General features: G+C 36.3%; 1 protein-coding gene across 2 annotated transcripts; it reads left to right on the top strand.

Moving 5' to 3' along the window:
• The first annotated feature begins 588 nt into the window (after positions 1-588).
• LOC110796437 (DENN domain and WD repeat-containing protein SCD1) lies at positions 589-23,892 on the top strand. 2 transcript variants are annotated; one of them, XM_022001497.2, is made up of 24 exons: positions 589-991; positions 2,505-2,598; positions 3,138-3,339; positions 3,554-3,692; positions 3,843-3,943; positions 6,405-6,468; positions 7,932-8,045; positions 9,904-10,124; positions 10,976-11,030; positions 11,187-11,270; positions 13,070-13,265; positions 13,357-13,457; positions 13,826-13,870; positions 15,562-15,637; positions 15,726-15,799; positions 15,879-15,929; positions 16,235-16,392; positions 18,759-18,806; positions 20,528-20,585; positions 20,683-20,763; positions 21,293-21,554; positions 21,664-21,863; positions 22,329-22,393; positions 22,612-23,892. In XM_022001497.2, the coding sequence occupies exons 1-24, from the start codon at positions 818-820 to the stop codon at positions 23,462-23,464; spliced, it is 3,516 nt and encodes a 1,171-aa protein (XP_021857189.1). In that variant the 5' UTR covers positions 589-817; the 3' UTR covers positions 23,465-23,892. The 2 variants fall into 2 exon arrangements, with proteins under 2 accessions (XP_021857189.1, XP_021857190.1); XM_022001498.2 differs by lacking the exon at positions 589-991 and having other exon boundaries at positions 2,536-2,598; positions 3,138-3,215.

Below are 23,892 nucleotides of genomic sequence, written 5' to 3'. Positions count from 1 at the left end.
AGGGCGACGAGAGGAGGGAGAAGGAGAGGAATGAGGGAGAAGGGCGGCGGGATGAGGGAGAGGGAGAGAGAGAAGTGAAGGGAATAGAAATCTCACCCAAACAACCTACCAAATCAAATGGTTTTTCTTTCCTTTTCTCCAATAATCAAGAAAGGAGGGAGTATTATATAAGAGAAGTTAGAGACGACGTAAATAGTGATTGTCTATTTTACCCTTTACTCAAATTTAAAAAATAAAAACAAATTAAACACAAATTTTTTTATAATACGATGTAAAAGGAATTAATTTAAAAAATATTTACTAAAATCATCAAATATTAAAAATATCAATAAAAGGTAAAAAGTTATTACCAAATAAATGTTATTGTGTATATGTTTTGTACGCATCGGGTGCATAAAAAAACTACTAATCAAATAACTATGGTCCTTAACAAAAGAATAGAAATGTTACAAGTATTTTGAAATGGCCGGAAAAGACAACGTGTTGCAACTTGCAAGTATTCTGAAACCAAATGAGTAGATTCAATTGGTGATTCCAAACCAAAACCATACCGCGCGCCGTACAAAGACTACAAAGCACAGTGGCAGTTTAAAACAACTCCGTCAGTTGATAATTCAATCATATTGGTAGCACGACTGAGTCACTATCATTCCAACAAATCAAAACACCTGCAATTCTCCATTAAACAAAGGATAATCCAGCCAAATCAATCGCACACCATGTTGAACTATTCCATTTCCAGAAACATTTGTTGGGAATTCAAACAACCCCATCAATTCTTCCCTGGAAAAGTTGTCAACGTTTTTCCAAGGAAAACATGGCACCTCTTTTCGAGTATTTTGTAGTTTGTGGAATTGGCCCAGAAATTCGTACTTTAGATGGAATTACTGGTTATTATGGCATGAATTATGTATATGAATCTTCTCTTATTGATCAATACCCTCGTTTTGGTCACTCCCTTTATGCTCCTTTGCCACCTGAGCTTCCTATGGTCAGTTGACTCACTTCATTTTTTTGAATTTTTTATATTCTTTTAGGGTTTTGATTGGTTTTGTTTGCTGTAATTTGAAATTTTGATGGGGTTGTATTATTGCATGAATTGGTATATTAGTTGGTTTTTCCGGGGAGTCGTTGTATTGGTGGCAATGTTGCTTGATTGAATTATTGGGATATTTGCACAAAAATGGAGTAGAAAAGTAAAATACATTAATAATAAGCTGCTGATTTTAAATATTAATAATACATTAGGGAGTATCTTAAAATGAAAAAGAAAGCTTGGAGAAGAATTACTAGACATGCTCTAATTTTGTGTTATTTTGAATGAATTCATATTGACTCGAATTTAGTTTTAGTGTCCATAGTTCAAATTGTGCTACTTAGCTGATTCTCTAATAGGTTGTGTGTAGTGTAAGAACGATTTCAGAAGACTGACATTTTGTATGGAAAACAGCAGTATGTTTTTTCAAGGAAATTTTCATGGAAGTGGAATAGCAAAAGATTAGAGTGTATATATTAAAAAGGAGTGTTATAGAACAACAGCCGACATACGTTGCATATCGGTGACCAGTTAGTCTTGTTTCAGTTTGTTGATATTCAATGGCCTTCATGTAGACAATGGCGACCTGAGACAAACCTGCAACCTTTGTTGTATGTATTGCATACCAGTTTCTTTGTCACAGTGTGATGCCACAAATGATTGGCAAGTAGAAATTAGGTAGTGTTTCTAGGGATTTTTTTACAAGGAACCATCTATAATCTAGGCGCTGGCACCATTCTCTAAATTAAATTGTAATAAACCACCTGGAACCTCAGGTTTGTTACATGTGCCTATATTTTTTGCAATCTCAATTGGTTTTCACCACAAATATCCAAATATCCATGCACATGATGCTTAACTGAGTCTTTGTTCTTCTTACTGAGTATAAAGTTTTGAGAGACTCATAAAGAGTAATTGTAGGAACTAGGAAGAGGGTAATGTGTAAACAAATTTGAGGTTCAGTTGATTTCTCAATGTTTTGAAACTTACAAGTGGTTACATGAACTACACCCCAAGTTGAGGTGGTCCCTTGCAAAATAACAATTTTACTGCCTCATAAACCTTTTTAGCAATAATTTAAACCATCAAGATTATTAGAAGCTTCATATGGGAAACTGATTTTGGCACACCACCTTGCGAGTAAAGCACGGAAAAATGTGTCTCACAGTGGTGTGCCAAAATCATTACCCCTTAATGTCAATACTCAAATACTGATGGCTACTTATGTTTCTGGGCACGGGAATAGCATCTTTACTGATCTTGTTGAAAAGCAAAGTCAGGTCAATATGTATAATAGCATCTATTGACATAGTGTGTCTAATTTCAAGCCTGCAACTTTATGTATGGTTCACTTTCTTGGCTGTGCTTAAGGAAAGATGAAGGTTCTTTCTTACTTTCAAATACTGTGGTTATACTTAATACATATGAAATATATGAATTTAATTCCTCTTGGTGCCTATAAATGCAGTGTGTTTTGCCGGCAGGGATTGAGTTCTATAGGTCAGGCTTGGATGCAAATGATCCCTCAAGTTATCCGCGGAGCTATCCCGTTGTTTTAACGGGTAAAGTTGTTAATTTGGGAATTTTTTCAATCGCATTTGATGATTACTCTCCATTATCATAAAGTTTACATAGCGGCAAATTAATAGTCGTTTTGATCTACTTATGTTTAACATTTTTTTCCTGTCCTTTTCCAAAATTTGGAAGGGCCCCTTCGTCCTCATGCGAGGCATGCCTTCTCTTCTGGGAACGTGAAGACAATTAAAACGGAATAAAATTACTAAGAAAATAATGTTCAGTGGATATAGGCTACTTGGTATGGCTAAAACTCATTGAATATGTGGAATTGTGGTGTTACAATCTTCTCATAATTTTATTTATGGTGATGATTTCTTTCGTCAGTGGGTAAAGGGATTGTTCTCAACGTAATCACATGGTTGCTTCGTGACCGACTACTAAATGTATTATTTTATCTGGTGTACCAGACTAGTAATTTTCCTATGGGACTTGCTGCCATTTAATTTCATTTTTCATTTGATCTAGGGTTTTCTCCTTTTTGTGCTTTAGATCCCTAATTAATTCACTTTTACATTTCTTTCAGCGGGTGATGGGGCTAAAATTTATGTTAGCTGTATTGCTTTCCGGGATTCTGTTGATGAAGACATTGGTGAAGCATATGGTATACCACTGAACTCATTTGCTGGAAAGTGTATTTCTCTCGTTTCACGAATGCCCTGTTTTAGTGTACTTCGTGATGCACTTGAGGAGATATTTGCTCTTTGCTTTTCCACTAGAGGAAGTCGGTGAGTGGCCCGTGAGGATGAACTTTGATTGCAGCTAAAACTTCATTTATTTTAGTTGAAATCATGTAGGATAAGAATTTAATGATGAAAGCAGAACAGCCTCATCCACATTGCTCTTTTAGAACCAACGATTAGCTTTCGGAGCTTACAAAAAAGCTTGCAGCCGTTTAAACATTTAGTTAACTTTGACCTAATCAATTCAATTATATTTCAGCAAGCCACTTTGGGAGGTTATATCAGCAACAGTTTGCAAAGTTCCTATGCCCACTCCAGGAATTGATAGAGTTCTGTTTGCAATCAACAACTGCTTGTTCTCTGCTGAGGCTCCTCCATACGGACTTCCGCATGCTGATGTATGAACTTATAGAACTTTAGCCCCCTTCTTATGTGGCAATGTACATTTATGCATGACTTATCTTAATGAGCTGTTAACTGTTGACAATCATTCTGAAATTGCAAGTAAATTAACAATCTTTTGACAAATGTTTGATCAATGATTGCAGATATCCTTTCAGCCGTTGGTAGAATGCCTGGATGCCCATAACATAATTATTCTTTTTACGGCAGTATTGCTTGAAAGGAGGATCTTGCTTCGATCAGATAAGTACGTGCCTTACTACAAAAGTTGAAACTTATTAGCTCCCCCTGACCCCCTCTAGATAGACTACAAATAAAAAAGATAAGTTTTCAAGTGGAAGTAAACCTCCTTGTTATTTTACGAGAGATTTCAAGGAATATCCCTTTTACACAATAGCAGTGAACTTGTGAAGTTAAGTAAGATTTAGAGTTTTTTCTTTTCACCTTTTTAAAAAGAAAAGTTTCGGGAATAAGTCAAGTTCAGATAAGGATGATGTAAGTTTAATTCACTGATACAAAAAGTTCATATTAGGGCCAATAAATAAGTCCAGCTGAGGAAAACATGTCTTATAGGAAGGTGATGGTGTGTGCAATAACAGATTGTTTGTCGCCAAAAGTACACTGCAAAAATCTTGTACAGATGTCAGCAATACTTACTCACCAAGTCACCACTCACCAATCACCATAGTGATCAATAATGGTTTTCTTTCTCTAGCTATTATGTCATATGATTTAGTGGAAGTCTGCATCCTTAAATTCTTCCACCCTCTTGTTGATAGAAGGATAGTTGTTCAGAATAAAACGAAAATCAAAACAAAAACTACCCACAAAATAACTAGAGACTAGATTGGACAGTTTTTTTGGTTTTGTTTTACCCCCAAACCCCTTGAGCTCATTCACCTCTCCCCCTTGAGATTTTACTTTCCGAAACTTCGAATTTTAAGGCTAATATGTACTTTAGGGTACCTCCGCACACTAGGAAACACTTATTAGATTATTCAGCTTATGAAATACTACCTCCGTTCCTAAAAGTTCTTTACACTTTGGAATGTGTCCAAATTATGAAAAATTTGACCGTAAATTTACACTATTATATATTTATATACATCAAAATATTATCGCGTGAGGTCTTATTAGATTCGTCTCGATGTGTATATTCAAAATATTAACTTTTAATAATTTTATCTCACACGGAATCGGATGTATTAAGATCAAATATTGCACTGGAGTCCATGCAAATAGTTAGTGTAAAGAACTTTCATGAGCAGAGGTAGTATATGTTTTCCGAGTTGTAGACTTCTACTATGCGTCGCGGACCATGATTTAATTCCTTTTACTGTAGCGCACCATTGCTAACTTCACCTTCACCTACCATAACCTTTATTGTCACTTGACACCATCTCCAATGATTCCACCCTTCCTTAACCATTTTCTCTCTCCATGCCAATTTTGCTTCCTCCGACAGAAAAAACAACTGGATTGCGCAACCAATTAGAACCTTTGCAAGTATCCCATATCTTATAAAATAAAAAATCTGCTTCTCCTTTTGATTATTTTTGTGTAATACCCGTTTTACTCCCATTTCTTGATGTTCAGGATATGTCCATATAAATATCATGAGAAGTCTATAGAAGTTTAATCATACTTTCTAGTGATTTTTTTTTACGTTGCTTATAATAAAACATGGATGAGGTCTAATGATAGAAAAACAAGAGCAGTGACAGCAATGCATGGTAATGAATGTAGAGTTATAATTGTTCTGTTTTAGGACTGACAGTGATTGCAGCAGTGAGAGAGTAGGAAGTGGTGATAATGAAAAGAAGGAAAGTGAGAGAATGAGGTTCTTTGGTGGTTGGAGTGCGGGGGGGGGGGGGGGGGGGGGATGCCACCACCACGAGGGAAAATGCATCTTGCTCCCCTTGAGGATGTCTAGTTCACATGGTCCATTGAATAGAAACATAATGTGGATTGGAGTACTAATTGGCAAAATGGAAGTGTTTCCCGGTTTGGTGAAACCTTGGCCTGATGGCTGTTTCCAATCATTATTCTATTGCGTTTGTGGTCTTACCTTATCTATTATGTAGATCTTGTTTAAGGATTTCAAAAATAATGTATCGGTATTGGAACATGTGTTTGGTGACTTTGCTGAAAGATAGCCTTATTTTAAATTCACGAGGGAGCTGAATATTTTTAAGAAGTTGGAAGCACAAAATTGAAGAAATATAGGTCCATTCGTATTAGTAAGAGATTCAGATCAAAAGGACGATAGAATGAGATGGAAGGAGCATGACTGACCTTTAGAAGAATTTGAGGACTAAAAATCTTACATTATTAAGGATTGAAGGACCATGTGCCAAAAGGTATGTTATGTCAGAATGTTAAATGTCAACATTAGTCGCTGTAGCAATTGAAACAAACAAAAGAGGTTGGAAATGAGGAAAAAGCCAATATGGAAATTAGAAAGTGAATAAAACAAGATGAAGAATAAGAGGTGTAAATTTTGTGGGAGTTATTTTTATTACTAATTTGTGGTGCGAATTTTCTGTTTACCTCTTCGTGCCTAAAATGATTGTGATTCGAAGAATTTACTGTCTACTTGTGGGCTGAAAAATCCCTGAATGCAGCATTGCAGTCTTCTTAGAGTTGATATATCGTACAATATCATCAAATTTGGCACATCTGTCATATTTTCCTTTGTTATGTAACAGGTACACACTCTTGACACTTGTCTCAGAGGCTCTATGTCATCTAATGTATCCATTTCAGTGGCAGGTAAGTTTTACAAGCTTCAGTAATAATCTGTAATTCATGTAGGAAATGTTAATGTACAATCCAAAAATGATTAAGGAAATGTGGGCCGAATATTTGATGTATATATGTGAAGCTGCAACGTGTAGAACCCTGTCTTAGAAGCAAAGGTGCAATCGGAATAGGCGTTACCCCCCAAGATTTTACACAACAATTTGTCTTAATGTGCACTCAAATAAGACGAACTTAGGAACTCATAATATGCTCAGAACAATAGGGTTAGAAAAATAGAAAAGAGAGGAAGAGTAAGAATATTTTCGGTGTGTTCAAATGAGCTCCCAAAACCTGATTATATCGGCATCAACATTTGTAACCGAAATCAGAAATCAATTACACAATCAAAACGTTTGTAACCGAAAATCAGAAATGAATTTCGCAATCAAAATGGAGACATAAATTAAGGGAGCGTTTTTTACAGTTACGACTTCAATTAAGAGTGTGGAGTGAGCTATGTAACTGAACGGTCTCATAATAACTGGACCGTCAGGTTACGAGTGGGGCCAAGGCCAAAAAGGAGGCCCCACCACATCGCACATGTGTCACGAAACGACTGCCCGCTTGGGGATGCCCCTTCTAGCCCAAACCATTAGGGGAAGCACTTCAAAGTATTTACAACACTTCCCCATATATAAACAAGGGAAACATCATTTTTCCTTTCAATGTGGGACAACCACTTTTCATTAAATACCAGACTTGAAACCCACACTTATCATTTCTTCCAATGTGGGACAAAACCCATTTTCACAGAATGGTAGAATTAAAACTCATTCTTTGCATTGTATCCAACAATTCATGTTCCTTGTTAACAGCTCTCTCTCTCTCTCTCTATAGCGTGTTGGTGTGTTCTTTTAGTAATGAGCCTGGCTCATAAATGTGTTAGAGTCAAGAACTTGTTGGCTTGTTGCAGGATAAAGTTCTGTAATATTTTAAATGCCTCCAAATCATTATTGATAAGTTGTCCGTAAGCTGGTAACAAGGGAAACAAAGAAACATAAACTTATTAAGGGTTTGTTCCCAAAGACAAATAATGACTTATTTGTTGTATTTACTTCATTTTGAATACTTTTTCGTTTATTTATATTGTGACTACCTGTCAGAAGATATTAGAGGTATTGGGATATCGTTGATGCTGATATTGTGTTGACTTTTAAAATTAATTTACAACAACTGAATTATGATTTTGTAAGGTCTATTCGCTAATGCTCCCTGTTACTAGTTTCATGAGCCTTGAAAGAGGGTTCCATAACTAGGTTTACTTCTTTGTAGGAGATTTTCAGCTGTATAGTCTACAACTTTGTTGCTAGTTAAATGGGATTTGAGTTTTCTTATTGCTGACAACTCAAACCATTAAGCCTCCCTTTATACTAAGTTTCATGTGTATGTTTAACGTATTTTAATTGCTGACCTCTAATTTGTTATTTCCGAAGAACGTCTACATTCCGTTGCTCTTCTCAAAAGGAGTGGACTACGTTGATGCTCCAACCCCGTATATCATCGGTCTTCATTCAAGTGTTGATACATCTGGACTTTCAATGGATGGTGTAAGCTGCTTTCATCTTCTTTCATAATAAGTGTGCATCCCAACTATACTGTTCTGCTGTTTCAAATTGTTTTATGTTTATGTATTTTCTTATCCATCTCATCGCACTTGCAGAGTTGCAGCCTTCTGATTAGACATGTCAAAAATCGACCCGACCCGAAAACCGACCCGAACCCCCCCCGAAAATACTGGGTCATGAACAAGATTTTGTGACCCGTAACCCGATTTATCCAAACCCGAGCAACCCGAAAAGTAATGGGTCAAAACCCGACCGAACCCGTTTGGGACCCGACCGATTGAAAATCATTGTATTTATACTAAAAAATGAGATTATGAGAAAATTTAAGCATAATAAACACGGTGTTTTTACTACTGTTGTGTGTAATATGATTTTAATTTGAATTATACGTCATTTTATGGTTGAATTTGAATACATATAAACTTGTGTAGGAAAATTTCTTAATTTCTGCTCATATTTTGTATATTTATCACCTAAATTAATGAAAATATAATGCGCGTTTTAAAATCTCTCAACCCGTTGGGTCGACCCGAACCCGAAAGTTCTGGGTCTTGAACAAGCATTTGTAAACCCGAACCCGAAAGTGACCGACCCGATTCAACCCGAAACCGAAAATAATTTTTTTTTACAACCCGACCCGACCGACCCGTTTGACAGGTCTACTTCTGATCATACTGCTGCCACTGCAATATTATCGATTACAATTTCCTTTCTGCAGTTGGCCAGCTAAATTTTTTAAATTTCTTCTATATGAATCTAACACTCAAGTTCAAGTGTCTGAAACAGAAGATAAAATCAAATGTCCCATTTCAACTAAAGATGCAGCAAGAATCAATCAAATAATTATGAGTTAGGGAACATACTACAGTTTGATTGTACTCCCTTTCCCTTGAGTTTGTGCTTGTGGGTGTAGCATGTCTAGCAACCAAAACCAAGGAAATGAGGAAGTTAGTGGAAAGTGGGTGCCTTCCTCGACCTTTTGGGTAGGAAAGATAGAGTTGCGTAGAGACATGATTATCATTAAATAGATAAATTGGACCCATGTTGTGGGGAAAGGGAGGATAAAACAGAGAATTCAAATTGCAATAAAAAAAGGAATAAAATGAAGCGAGGAAGAACTCAAGGGAACAAACTAAAACGGAAAGAGGAAAGAACTTAAAAGAATGGAGGAAGTATTCTAGATGATGATAAGATTCCCTTAGAGACACACTCCCTACTTCCCACTTTGCTTGTCCACTTTCTTTTTGTTACTTGTCCCTGAACATTGCCTCTTTATTAATAATGCGTATTCATACATTCTACTTCCATGGTTAAATTTCACTTATCAGTTACGCTTCTGTATATTTGTGAATGGTCGTCATGGACAAACATTAGGGGATGGAGGGAACATACAACTTCAAGTTCAGCACGAGAAAAGAGAAGATGGAGATATGAGGTCATATATATAGTGCTTCATACTCCTGAATGTGGATGTAATACTTTTTCAGCCAATGAAGCGCTGCGTCCATTCTTAATATCCACTTAAATTCGAGCCAATAGCTTTTTCTGTGACCTGTGTTAATCCAATTTTGGCAACTGTAGGCAACCTCCCATCAGTTCTACATTTTAAAATTTGTTCAGCTAAACTAAAAAATGTATTAAAATAATAACCTGAATGCCTTTTCTTGACTTATTAGCAGACGATTTAGATCTGGGCTGACTTTTGTGCATATAAAGTTAAAACTTTTATGTCGTGATATTGTCCATAACTTGCAGCACATTTTTGTGACATTCAACATCTCAGTACACTATTTTCTTTCCTTATGAGGAAAATTGAAGTGGACTTCAGTTTCTTGTATAGGTTGTTACTGTTGATATTGATCACAACTGCATCTCCACGTCAGAGGAGATACCTCCTGTACCAGAACCAGAGTTAAGCTTGTTGCATGAGGATATAAAGAATCTGTTGTATCCAGTTGTGATGCGTATAGACGAGATAAATGCTGGCTTTGGGGAACTATATATGGGATGCCCTAAAGTTGCTGCCAAGCCTTGGGGAAAGGGCCATGATCTTCAACTAAGGTGACATTACCATCCCCTCTTAGGTACTAATTAAGTAAGATGCATTTAGAATAACTGCATATGTTGTGTTGAGAGTTTCCTCTGTCATTTGATTTTATATTGCCATCATCATATTAAAGCTTTTCAGTCATGGAAGCAAATTTTTTCCAATCAAAACTGCAATTCGATTTGCAGATTTTAATATCCTTGAGATATATTCTGAGTTTGAACTTTGAAGTATCAATTCTTCAGTGCGCTCTTCTTGTGAATGTCTACTCGATCATGTTTCATTTCTCAAATGTTCATGACCACCTGACTGTGTCCCAAAGGAAAAGAATTTCTGTGTATACTGTATGCTGAACGTTTCTGATGCATCATATTTTTGCTGTTGTTGACCATTCTCAATGGTGTGAACCATGAGGTGATGCAATGATAGTTATGCTCAATATACTTTTCTACTGGTTGGATATTCCTGACGGGATTCTAGTTTGAATTTGAGTTGTCATATTTGGGAAGTGTAAAAGAATAAGATAGCAGTTTCCCTAAATTATTCTTTAGATTTTTAACATCTTGAATGTTCCTTCCATTTTATTCTTTGAAACTGCATATGTAGTATATATTTATAAACAGAGGAAGATATTTCAAATAGTGGATGGAGGGAGTAAAAATGAAATGCACTTGTTAGAGGTAAGGTTGTATAAATGTAGTGCTTTTGTTGCACTGTTCGTGCTAATTATTCTTCTCGCTGTATTGTTAGTAATTTAGAAATTCCTCATATTTAAATGATTTATACATGCAAAACGTTTGTTCAGGAGTCAAATTTATACGTGCCTTGGTTATATTACTTATGTATTTTGTACCGGCTTGTGCAGGCTTATATTCCTCAAGTTCTTTGCTAAGATCTTATCAGGATACCGTAACTTTATTGTATGTTTTTACGTCCAGTCTTATTTATCCGTCTTTCTCTATTTGCATGGTTCACCTTTCTAATATGCCTCATGTTCGTCACTGAACCTAGAATGGTTTGGAAATGTCTTAGATACACTGGTTTAAAATACAGAGATTACTCTTGTTCTCTCTCAGGTAAATAACACGGAATGTACCTTTGATGCTCAAGCATTTATAGTGCATAGGTGTCGTTCAAATAATCAAGTGCCAGATCCTATGGTATGCTGTTTTGCTTGGAAGTATCTTTCTCTTTTGTCATCTTTATATTTATTTTTAATTTGTCTATTAAAAGTCTCTTTCTCTTTTTAAAGGCGCTATTCCATTGCCAACTATTCCATCTTTGTCCTTTGCTACTTCCAATTGCAGATATTTCTCATCTGCGGCAGTATTTTCTTCCAGGGTGCGGTAGTTCAATATCTGTGCAGTTTGACTAAGACAGTATTGTACTTACCGTAAAATGGTAGAAGCTGCATAAGTACCCTGCGTTGTGTTATTTCGTCACATCTTCCTGGCTTCTTGTCCAATGAATAAACAAAGCTAAAAGACATATCAGAGCAAAGCTTGTTCCTTTATACTTATTTAGGTTTACCTTATAGCCTTGTCTGTCAAAGTCAGGCACAAACTTGTTATAATACCTGAGCGCATGTTAGAAATTGGTGGGTTAGAGGCTGTGTGGGGCAAGTCAACTATAAGATTAGACACTTTAGAGTTTTTTGGTAAGCTGTGCTGTCTAGGAAGGGTTGAAGAGAAAATCCTTCATGAATACCTTCAGCTTTTCATTAAACTAAATGTAGACTACCCATCCAGATTTCTGATGAAGAGTGTAACAATGGTGGGCTGAGTGATTTCCAGGGTTGGAGATGATCTTTTTTCATGAATAAGTTAAATTCTGGAAGGAGAAATTTTGGGTGTGGCTATTCTATTAGCCAACCCTGAAGAGTTTGATTTCCACCTAAAATGCATAAATTGCCCTGGCCGTTTGTGTACTCTTTTAAAGTGGTTGGTGTGCATGTATTTTGAAAGGTGAAGCACGCATTGCATGCATTTAGCTCTTGTAAGGACTAAGAAAGCATCTTATGCATAGGTATTCATCTGTCGGTTTTCGTGAATCAAGTGTCAAGTATGACCTACTCCCTCCATTCCATAATGTTCCTCATCCATAATATGAGGTCTCTAATGCATTACTTTGACCATTAATAGTCTTAATTTCGCATTAGTAAAAATTATAAAAATTTGGTATTTAGAAAATTTACATGGAAAGAAATCCAATAAAATCCCAAAATTTAATATTTTTTCCATTATTTATACTATTAATTAAGGTCAAAGTTTTTAAACTTTGACCATATGAATAGTAAACATGAGGAACATTATGGAACAGATGAAGTATAAAACACGTTCCTTCCCTTTTTCCCCTTAACTCCATGCTAAAGAGTATTTGTCCTTGTTTTTCTGGTCATGCTAAACGTTTGAAGTTAAATTGTTTCACTGCAACTAAGTCCTGATACCCTAGCGTCCCAAAACTGTCTCCCCCACTCCTCTAATTGTTTCTCTACAACTTGGTGTTTTCTAAATAAGACACTGTTCTTTTGAGCTGAATTTTACTGAACTGAACTACACTCGAACTGAACTGAACTCGCTCGAAAAGAAATGAAAGAACTGAACTCGAAAAGAACAGGGCCTAATTATACTTTCCTCGCAAATAGTTTTTACCATTCAAAATAATGATGTAATTCAAGAAAGTATTAAAGAGTATGTCAAAAAAAAAAAACTTCGTATATATATATATTAGGCATAGAAGAAAGATGTGATACCCTACAGAACGGAATTCTTCATGAGGTATTGTGCATCTGCACTACATTTACAGCCTGGAAATACTAACAGTTAAGAAATCAAAGAAAGGCTAAAGGAAACTTCTTTTAGTTTATTCATTTGTGGACTTGTGGTTGTTTCAGACTTACATGATTTAGTCAGTAATCATAACCATGTATTCTAATCTTGAAAATTGTTATTTATGGCAGATAGCTGAATTTCTTAGCTCTCAAGGGTTTTCAAATTACATAGAAAAAGTAATGTCATCTGGTGAAAGCAATGACAATGTCCTCGATAAGTTAATAGATGCAATTTGGAGAGGTGAAAGTCCTATGTCGGTATTTCCATCATCTCATTCAGACTTGATGATTATAACCATACCAGACCCTACAGATGGAGTTTCAGGTACTTTATCAAACGTTATTCATAAATGAATTATTTAGCCGGTAAAATTCTGTTCACAAGTTCATTTCGTATTCTTGCCTTGATTGTGCAGGTGGTGCTAAATGCACATATGCTAAATTTCCTGCTAACATTAGAGAAGAAGTGGAAGATGAAAAGAGGAAGCAGATCCTAAAATGCATAAAAGACAAGGATGTAAGATCTCTTGCACAAAACATAGCAACTTTTCATCATTCCCGTGCTGAGTGCTTTTACCAAACCCCCATAGTTCTTTAACAGTGTGCCGCCTGGAGTTTTGGTTTGCCTTTGATTAATAATAAATGCTATTATCCAATTAATTGCAAGTCATGTTGTAGTTTTCAGTCATTTCTTTTCAACTTCATGTTCTGGTAATTTCATATTTCCAATTTTAAAAAATAATCTAAGGCGGCACATTGTAAAGGATACATCGAAAGAAGTTGTTTTACGTTAATGAATGCAGATATGAAGTGTCAAACTGTCAATTAATCGAATTAGGCATTGTATAATTGCGATAATTAGTTTTAAATTACTTTTGCTCACAGGATGAGGAGAAAGGAGTGATCTTGGACATAAAAGTGAAGCTGCAGGTAGTGAAAATTCAAACAACTTTTTCGCCTAGAAAGGCTCACTTGGGACTTTTCAATTTTCCCAAGTGGCTTTTTGTTGCATGATTCTTCTCTTTGACTCGTAAGCCATAAAATCAGCATTTTACATGCATCTATATCAAGCTGTGGTGTATTATAACTGGAAACAAGCTACTGATCGGTGGGAGGAAGGAACAGTATTGTTGGAGATTTTAAGTAAATACCGCATAAGTTTAAGGTTTTCACAAGGCACTTTGCCTGGCCATATTCTGGAAAACATGACTTAGGCTATGTTCTCTTCACCTTAATCTTATTGGATATTACTTAATTTTGCTAAAATCAAACCAGATTAGACCAGACCAGAAAAAGCTGGCTTTTGTTGAATCTTTTTCACGGCTCGATAACAGAAAACATTCAAACCCAGGAAGACTCGAGCCAAAAATCATACGGGACCAGGCGAAGAGAAGAGGGCTCAAGTGTTTACTTTTATCTAATTGTTAATGATAAATAAATAGGTGGACATGTATTATATAGCCGAACCCAATTCACTTGGGATTACATATATTCAACTTTTACTCCCCTAAAATAGAAACCATCAAATTTAAACTTCAAAACTTCTTATGAACAGAAATACGTTGTGTGCTTTGCTTCTTTCTTTCAAATTCCTAACTCGTAAAGCAAGAAATTTACGAAATGGGAATTCGACCTTCGTTATGGAACCTACTAAAATTATTCAGCAAATTGACAAGAGGATTCCCTTCCATCAAACATCTTGAGTATTTGCCTTCCATTATTACATCACTCTTTCTTTTTGACCTTTTTGTTGGTGTGTTCATTAATGCTACTATTGCTGAAAATTCTCTATTTATGGCCTAATACACGATATAATTGAAATGAACAACGTTTTGAGCTGAAGAGAAGGAAGCTTGTGTTGACCTGCAGTTCTACACACGTTATTGCACAGATTGGGGGGGGGGGGGGAGAGAGGGATATGGGTCAAGTGTTTCATTCCTTTTTACCAGGTTCGATAAAAGGAAAAGGCAGAAAGTATCAGTTCCAGCATTTTCTTCTTCGTTTATTCGTCCACTCAGATGTTTCACCACCTAAAGCAACTTCTTTTCCTCCAGGACCAGGATCTCATTCAAAGGATGTGGGGTGGTTACTACTGAACCTAGCCCTGATTCGCAATAACGTTAATCCTCTGAAAAAGAGGACGCCGTTTCAAGTGTGTTAAGCAACCTATCGTGTTTTTGTTCCTAAACACCTGGCATTCAAGAAACATATGTCTCTTTAATGGAAAGGACAAGTAGCTAAGGAAATATAATTATTTTATTTTATCCTTATAGTTCGGTTTTTCAGTAACATTTTGCATCTATAGTTTTGATTGTTGACGAGAATACTGTAGAAAATGTGAAAATGTTCTTATCTGCTCACCGTTCGAAGTCTTCTGACTCTACTGAGTAAACTCTCTTTTGTTTTTGGTTATGTCAAAATAAAAACTTAACAAGTTAACTTTTTGTGATGTTGACGTCACTAGTTGCTTACTGGAAAAATTACAAGAGATTATTATTCTTTAGGATTTCCATCACTTTTATAGTTCCTCACCCTTCTAATCCTGGCTCTATAGTCTAAAATAGCTCTGGTTTGGATGGTCACTGTGATTAAGTTTGTAATTATGTTGTTTTGTTATTCAGGGATTGTGGATCTCCCTTCTGAAACTTGGAGATGCGGATGTTATTCTTTCATCCGATGAATATGAGACAATTCTTGGTATGTTTTCACTAAACAGTGTTCCAGAGGGGTGGTATCTCTTATTTTGAAATCAAAACTGATTGGGCATGGTTTTCCGTCTTTGCAGCTCTAGTTGAGACAGATGCCAAAGGAATTGTTGGTAGAACCTTAATTGAGTGTGTAAGGGAACACATGAATGATGTATGTGTTTCTGCCGAATATTTACTTGGATTATTGTCCACAAACTGTACTCATACTCCATTTTCATGCTGTGTTCAAGGGATGGAATGGTCAGTTGTCTGAGGAACAGTTTGTTGCTGTGAAGGAACTGGTAATGTTTTTTAAGTCCACGTTTTCAAGTTACATGCATGAGCAAACAGAAATTTGCATTCTCAGTTATAAGTCCTTGCACATCTTTCCAACTATTCCTCATCATACAAGTGTGGAGATTGTTTCCTTGTTTATATGTGAGGGAAAAGGTTCTTCAAAAAAAATCATTTGAAGACAGAATTTATGCTAATTGTTTAGAAATCTTTCTGTCTGATCATGCTAGTTACTGAGGCTACCAGTGTGTCTCACTTTTGTACATTTTTTTGCTCAACGTGGCTATTTAATTTGTGGGCTTCTAAACATCAGGTGAAAGTACTTATTACATGTGCAACCTACCAAAATGACATGCCAACTTTGAGAGAGGCGCTGGAAGTGTCGGCAGAGATGTACAGGAAGGATTTCAATAATGTTTCAGACTACATCCAACGTCATCTCATTTCTCTATCCATCTGGGAGGATATAGGGTATATTTTGTTTCCCCTGAGAAGCTTCTTATTCTGGTGATGTCAATGGAGTTTGAGGTTAGGGTGGTGGACTGCATATTGTATTCCATTGCATAGTTAATATCTTTTACAATGATTTTCACATGGAAATTTATTTGTCAACGTTTTTCAGGATTTTGACAAGTCTGTCTAAACATGAATACTGCAAATTTGATTTGGTTGGACTTAATTGTAACCTTTAATGACATTCTTAATCTGTGTTTTTCTACTTAAACTAGGGTATAATAAAGACTAAGCAACAAATACAACAACGGTTGGTTATTTGATAGAAAGTACTTCGGGACAAGTTTTGGGATCTCTTAAGAGGGAAAAGAAATTTGTGTGTTGCTCTATGTTGACTGAAAGCTTGACATTTGTTAGTTAAATAATAGTTTAAGCAGGAAAACTGAGAGAACTGCCATAGTAGGAAACTTCACTTCAGGAAGCTTTTTTTTAAGAGAAGGGGAATGAAGAAATTCAGGCCTGAGAAAGCTGCAACATTTCTAATGTTGAGTTATAGCAATTGAAATTGAACGTTTAGAATGATGTGGGATGGAGATAGCTTTGGAGAGGTTAGGAAAAGAGACCGTAATTTTTTTCAAGGGATACGGTTGATTTGAATCATCTATTTCTCAAGGGTAGCACCCAATATCTTTTCCCAAATCCTTACATTCAACTTATTCAAGTTTATCAGATACATATATATTGATATGAGGGATACCTAAGTAGAAATGTCATAGCATTTCCCTTTGATAATGAGACTATTCAGAATAAATTTGGTAGGGTCTTGAAAGAAAGCCATGGTTGATTTTGCAGTTTTGCCTCAATTAGTGCCTCCTATAGTCCTATATACACTTGAATCTCCCTTCAAAAAAATAATATACACCTGAATCTTATTAATAGTTATCTAGTCTTCCCTGATGAGATGTAAATTTTGGGGTGGGGGATTTTTTTTATTTAGGTTGAGATCCTCGTATGCAATTTCCAATTTGAAAATCTTTTGTTAGATCCATCAAATGGGCTGAGTTTCCAGGCTCAGTTAAGCTCTCAATATGCATTTTGTGCCATATCATTATTTAAACCAACTAGCTGATTCAGTTAGTTTGACATGCCTGATTCAGCTAGTATAAACATGCTCTGGAGCTCATTTATATTATCTGGAGTTCTGGGAGCCAGATTTTGCTGATCCTAGATGAATAACTCGAACTAGACCTTACTATTTAGTGTCTAGGAACCTATCTTTAGATGGTACGTGGCTTTTGTATTCCTGCTAGAATCAGGTTCCTCGTGGTAGGGAGTGATTAATTGCATGTAGATATTCCAAAGGAATAGATAGGACATGCTGGCAGTGATCCATGCTTCCTACACGGGATATGGAAGTTTCTCTCTTGGATTTCTTCTTTTCTTTCTCTGTGTAATAATCATTAGGTAAAGCGAATCTTGTTTCTTTTGCCAAAAACTCAAGGACAAGAAAGTGTTCATTATTCTCCACTCCTTGATCTTTGCCGTTTGTGTTCTGTACGCAATGCATTTGACACTATATTTGGGGTGGGAAACGATACTTCTATTTCAGGAGTCCTTTATATCGGGAGACAAGAGAGCTTTCCTTTTGAATTTCTTGAGTTTGAAGTGATTTCCCATATAGGTGAGTTAAGTTTACAAGTGCTCTCCCCTGTGTCCCGTTTATAAAAAACCAACAAAGAAACCAACCACAGCCTGTTGATTGAACCATATTCATTAGGAAGACTAAGATTCCAGTGAGTCAAAGCTTTGAGAGAATTTTATGGTACTAGCTCTCTAGTAAGGTAGGGTTGTGTTCACTGTGTCTTGCAAATATCTTACGGCAACTGCAAGAAAAATGTGTCAGCTTTGAGTCGGATTAAGGGGCAGAGGTACTGGTTTGATCAATTTTCTGCACTATTATTTTGTGTTATCTGGTTGGAAAGGAGTGATAGAATCTTTTGCAATCAAGTCTCAAACATTTTTTATAAACAATAAGTTTACCTTGCATTTCTGTCACATGCTGAGCCTGAGAGCCTAGTGGGCTGACCCTGAAATATTTTTTTTAGATGTACGATGAGATCTGAATGTTGTTCTTGTATCTACCTATTTTTTTGGAGGACTGCAGTTTTCCCTGCTGTATTAACTGTTTATTTTTTCAATAATGGAGTGTTCTCGTCTACAAAAACTTATTTGTACCATGATGGGCCTATGGTAGGGTTAATCATGGTTCATCCACTAGGATGAATACATGATGCCCTCCTCGAGGCCATCTCTAATAATGATTTTGATGTAATATGGCTCCATATCCTCTTTTTTTTTCCGTGTTTGACTGGGTAATATTGCAGGTTCTGGGAAGCATACTTCGAGAGTCTGATGGAGCAGTGTTTGAGCAAGTAAATTCTACATCTTTCCATACTCTTTTTCACTGCAATTGGTTACTTTAGAAGTTTAGTGGACCTTCCCCTTTTGTTCTCTTTACCATCTCAGAGAAAAAGTGGTATTTTATAAATTTCTTACAGCTATAACATGTTTACAGTTCAAGAATACTGAAATTTACAGTTGCTCTTTTTTTTATTTTTTATTTTTTTTATTTTTTTCTGCTAATACACTAACCTTATAGAATCCAAAATTATTTTCTCGGCGACTTATTAACTTCTATTTCCCACCATGTCTTGCTGGAATATCTTCATGGTAAAAGTGTAGCCTTCAAGATCAAAGCATAGCTATACCTGTCAAACGGGTTTTTCGGTTAGATAGTTTTGGGTTTGTGCGGATCTGTTTCGAGGCTGATATTGGGTCATAGCCATTTCTCAATTGCTTTTAGCTGGTGCTTTAGGAAATCTGACCAAAAGTTTTGTTCAAGACTAAAATTGTAGGCAGGTTTGGGTTGCCTTTTCAAGTTCTATCTATTCTCTTTTTTAATCTAAATACAGCACGTGATTAATGCATATACTGTGGTCTTTTCTGGTCGTATATCATATTTCACAAGAATGTAGGCCATTAATTGGCTACTGTCACAAAAGGAATATCAATTTGATCTTTCATGTAAATCAAATTTTTAGCTTTGTAACATTTGTAAATGTATTTGTTAGCAATATAAGAAATCAGACTCAGTTGTGATCCTTGTCGTCCCGTTATCGCTTTTGGGTCAATTGGAAACAACCTCTCTGCAATTGCAGGGGTAAGGTTGCGTACGTCCGACCCCCCTTACCCCGCTTCTTGCGGGAGCCTCTTTGAGGCAATGGGGTAATGATAATGATAATGAGGACTCAGTTGTGATCCTTGACACAATAATATTTGTGGCCAAAATTGTGTAATTAAGCAGTAGTCAAAATCACTAAAGGATGTGAACAATCTTGTTTCGTTTCTCATTGTGGTGCATTCTGTAGATGGAACGAACAATATGGTGCATTTGGCTCCGTTTGGTTTGACTGAATACATTTTCAAAAATGCTTTTTGGTGTAAAACATTTTTCAATAAAAAACAATATAACTAGTTTTCTTTTGTTTGGTTCCTTACAAGAAAGAAAAGTCATAGAAAAAAGAAAAATGAAAGTGGATGGGTGAGGATTGATGGGAAGAAGAGGGAGTTACGGAGGAAAAGTGGTTTCCATTCCTTTCAAATGGAAAATGATTTCCACCCTTGAGAGAGTTATTTAATCATTGGAAAATTGTTTTCCACTCCTTATCAAAACAAACAACATAAAATGTTTGAAAACATTTTTCACCAAACAACATCCCTGATCACATAACATCCCTTATTAAGTGCTTTTATAATCTGTGTGAAGAGATTATTATAGACGTGGTTCCATAGAAAAGGCTAGAAACACTATTTTGTTCCACAAAGAGACTTGTGTAGAATCTTGATTTCAGAAGACCATGAATTCCTTCTCAACCACAGGACTCGTTAGATACAATGGTTGTCAATTGATAGTCTTCTAGACGTGAACTGGATTTCTTCAATATATGTTTCGCCTGAATAGAGTTATGATGACATGACTTTTCAATTAGATAAAGCTTATGACAACAATCCAATGTTGAGAATGAGATATCCATTTTCCTTCTCGTTTCCATCCTTCCTTTAAAGTTAATAATTCCTCAATTTGTGGTTCCAGGACTTCCAGTAATGAGAGCCTCATTATGTCACAATTGGTCGTGGTAGCATCACATATGGTATTTCCTGAACATTTTCTTTTCTCCTGGCAATGCAACTTCAAATTACTAACGGTTCAGGAATGCCCGATATTTTCTGTTTACGTTCAATTGGAAGGGAGGCTTGGGTATGGCAGATACAGATGCGTGGCCAATAATACAAAATATAGCCCAGAAAAATGTCAGTTTTGAGCATTATGTAAGTGTTTTCAGTTTCTATCATGTCCTCCCACTCCATAAATAGATATATCAAATTCCATTTGTAGGGTTAACGAGTCATTTTGTCATTCCTAGCAACTGTAAATTACTCTTTAAGTAGCGCTGGAAAAATGATATGGACATGAGTACTTGAGAAGACCTTAGCATGATGACATGTAATAAAATACAAGCCATTTTATTTGTTGAAAACTTGACATGGAGTATATATCTATTAGTCTATCAGAAATCTTCTTGTCAAGACGGACTCTATTATGTCCCAGCCAGCAATCTAATTTCAGGGAGCTAGTGTATATAGTATGATCACTTAGAATACTTGATTGTTCAATTATCAAACCCTTAATTGTCATTTACTTCCTGCATATTGCTAGTTTTCAAGTTTCATGCATTATTTCTGGATAATTATTTTTACAGAATCCTGTGTATGTTGAATTTAAGTGTTCCTTTACTTAATTATCAAACCCTTCAGTGTCATTTACTTCCTGCACATTGCTGTGTCTGGAATTGTTCAGATACAACTCAGAGGGTACTTTTCATATATTCATCAACTACAAATGGTTTACTGGGGAATATCAGATTTAAAGGCTCAATCATTATCTTCTTCTGGCTTGCAATCCCCACATTTTCAAGATGCTACAGTAGATTGTCAACAACCTTCGAAGGCATCTACTACCGCAAGAAACTGGGTCAGGAGCATGTTTGGGAGGGAATCAGTGCTAAAAGTAAACTCTTTCAGCCATGCTCCTGGGTGGACATTTGAAACCGAAACAGCAGGTATTGTCTTGACATTCTCTCTCTCTTTCTCTCATCCTTTCAAATGTTTATTATTTATTACTTAACATGTTAATGTTTTCTGCGATCATGCTTCATTTTGCTACATCAGCTGCAACTGAGAGTGGTACGCCTCGCAAACAAAATTTTCCGAACTCAGGACAGAAGAGAAGTCAAACAAATGTGCGAGTTCTTAGGGGCCACCGTAGCGCTATTACTGCTTTACATTGTGTCACGAAAAGAGATGTTTGGGATGTGGTCAGCGATCGTGAAGATACAGGCTTCTTTATTAGTGGAAGTACAGACTGCACGGTAAGCCAGTTACTTGTTAAGTTTTGTTTTTGCAAAACTTCCGTTTTGAAGGATGGTATTATGTTATGGTTCCTGGTAAAGTAAAATTCATTAATCATAATAGAAGTTTTCTTTGAATTTGTTTCAGATGTAATGCAGGGAATTTATTTATATTTTGAATACAAGTATCTTTTTAGGGATATTTCATTGAACACGCATAAATGCGAAAGATCCTTTTTTATGACTGGATTTACATGAATTTCTTCTATATCACCCTCAGAAAATGGAGATTGGAGTGGAAAAAAGGTTATTACAAGTGGCATACTCAATAGAAAAAAAAAATTATATCCGGAGTAGAAAATTCATGAAAATAAAACAAATATCATATGAAATTGATTAAGATCAATCCGAGTTCAATGCATTAACTAATGAATAATAATTTTGAGTTACATTTCTATTATCTTCACAAGCTCTTTCACTGTCCAGGTTAGAATATGGGATCCTAATCAACGTGGTTCTGAACTTCGGGCAACTTTGAGAGGTCATACAGGGTAATCAATGCAAGTCCTTATCTATATATAGTTTGTTTAATTCATGCTGGTTTCTTCAGTGTCATATAGGTTTGGCAGGGATAAATTGTCCTTTCCTTTGGTGATCTTATTTACTCAAAAGTTGCATCCCTTTTGTAGTAAAATCCCTGTGTTCTCTGGTCCTTCCCAAGATAGTTGTCAATGTTTTCTTGCTATTTAACAGCATGCTCCCTTTCCAGTGCCGTGCGTGCAATAAGTTCCGATCGAGAGAAGGTGGTATCAGGGTCTGATGATCAGTCTATTGTGATCTGGGATAAACACGAGTTTATTCCTCTGGAAGAGCTGAAGGGTCATGAAGCACAGATTAGTAGCGTGCGGTTGCTCTCAGGTGACCGTATCCTTAGTTCTTCCCATGATGGAACTGTTAAAATGTGGGATGCCAGAAATGGTAGTTGCATAGCAACAGTTGCCCGTTGCCCAGGTTCCGTGCTTTGCATGGAATATGATGACACTACTGGAATTTTGGCTGCTGCTGGTAGAGATTCTACTGTGCACATATGGGATATCCGTGCAGGTAAGCATATCCACAAACTACTCGGACATACAAAATGGATCCGTAGCATCAGGATGGTGGGAGACACTGTGATTACTGGAAGTGATGACTGGACTGCTAGAGTCTGGTCCATTTCAAGAGGCGCTTGCGATGCAGTTTTGGCAAATCATGGGGGGCCAGTTCTGTGTGTTGAGTATTCAGCACTGGATGAGAAAATCATTACAGGGTCTGATGATGGGTCAGTTAGGTTTTGGGAGTATGCTGCTTACAACATTGAATGTACTAAAAATATGAATCTGCATAGTTCTATACTGTCTATTAATGCTGGAGATCAGTGGTTGGGAATTGGTGCAGCAGATAATTCCATGTTGTTATTTCATCAGTCTCAAGACAGGTCTGGTGGGTGGCAGCTGTACAGAACACCACATTCTTCAGCTACTATGGTTAGATGTGTAGCTTCAGACCTGGATCAGAAAAGGATCTGCAGTGGTGGTCGTGATGGTCGACTTAGACTATGGGATGCTACCACCAATTTCTAATGCTACATTGTCATCCCATTCTGGATCTAACAACTTCAGCTGCATTTAGAAAACTAGCAAGTGTTTTTGGGAGTGAGATAGGTTTTTATTGGTTGGAAACTAACAGTCCTTCCCTTGGAACTTAAGTAGGGTGGAAAGAATGATATTCTTGTTGCTTTCATTGACGATACAGTGCATCATTTACTGATTTATCCTTTGCTTTTAGATGGAGTGAAGTAAAGTAAAAAAAAAAAATCAAGGAAATTGAATATTGGACGCAGGCCACAGATGTAGGGCTTCTGTTAAGTTGGAATGTTTTAAGAGTTTTGTTACAGTGCACTTGTATTAGTTGTATATGTTGGACATGATATAAAAAAAATGTAACTAATCATACTCAAAACTATACAGGAAAGTTCTCATTTATGCAAAGAGTGATACCTTGGTAGGTT

This window comes from Spinacia oleracea, chromosome 5 (assembly GCF_020520425.1).
Source record: "Spinacia oleracea cultivar Varoflay chromosome 5, BTI_SOV_V1, whole genome shotgun sequence".
In the NCBI taxonomy this organism is placed as follows: domain Eukaryota; kingdom Viridiplantae; phylum Streptophyta; class Magnoliopsida; order Caryophyllales; family Amaranthaceae; genus Spinacia; species Spinacia oleracea.
The sequence above is the reverse complement of the archived record's forward strand: the minus strand, read 5'-3'. Positions and strand labels throughout refer to the sequence as shown.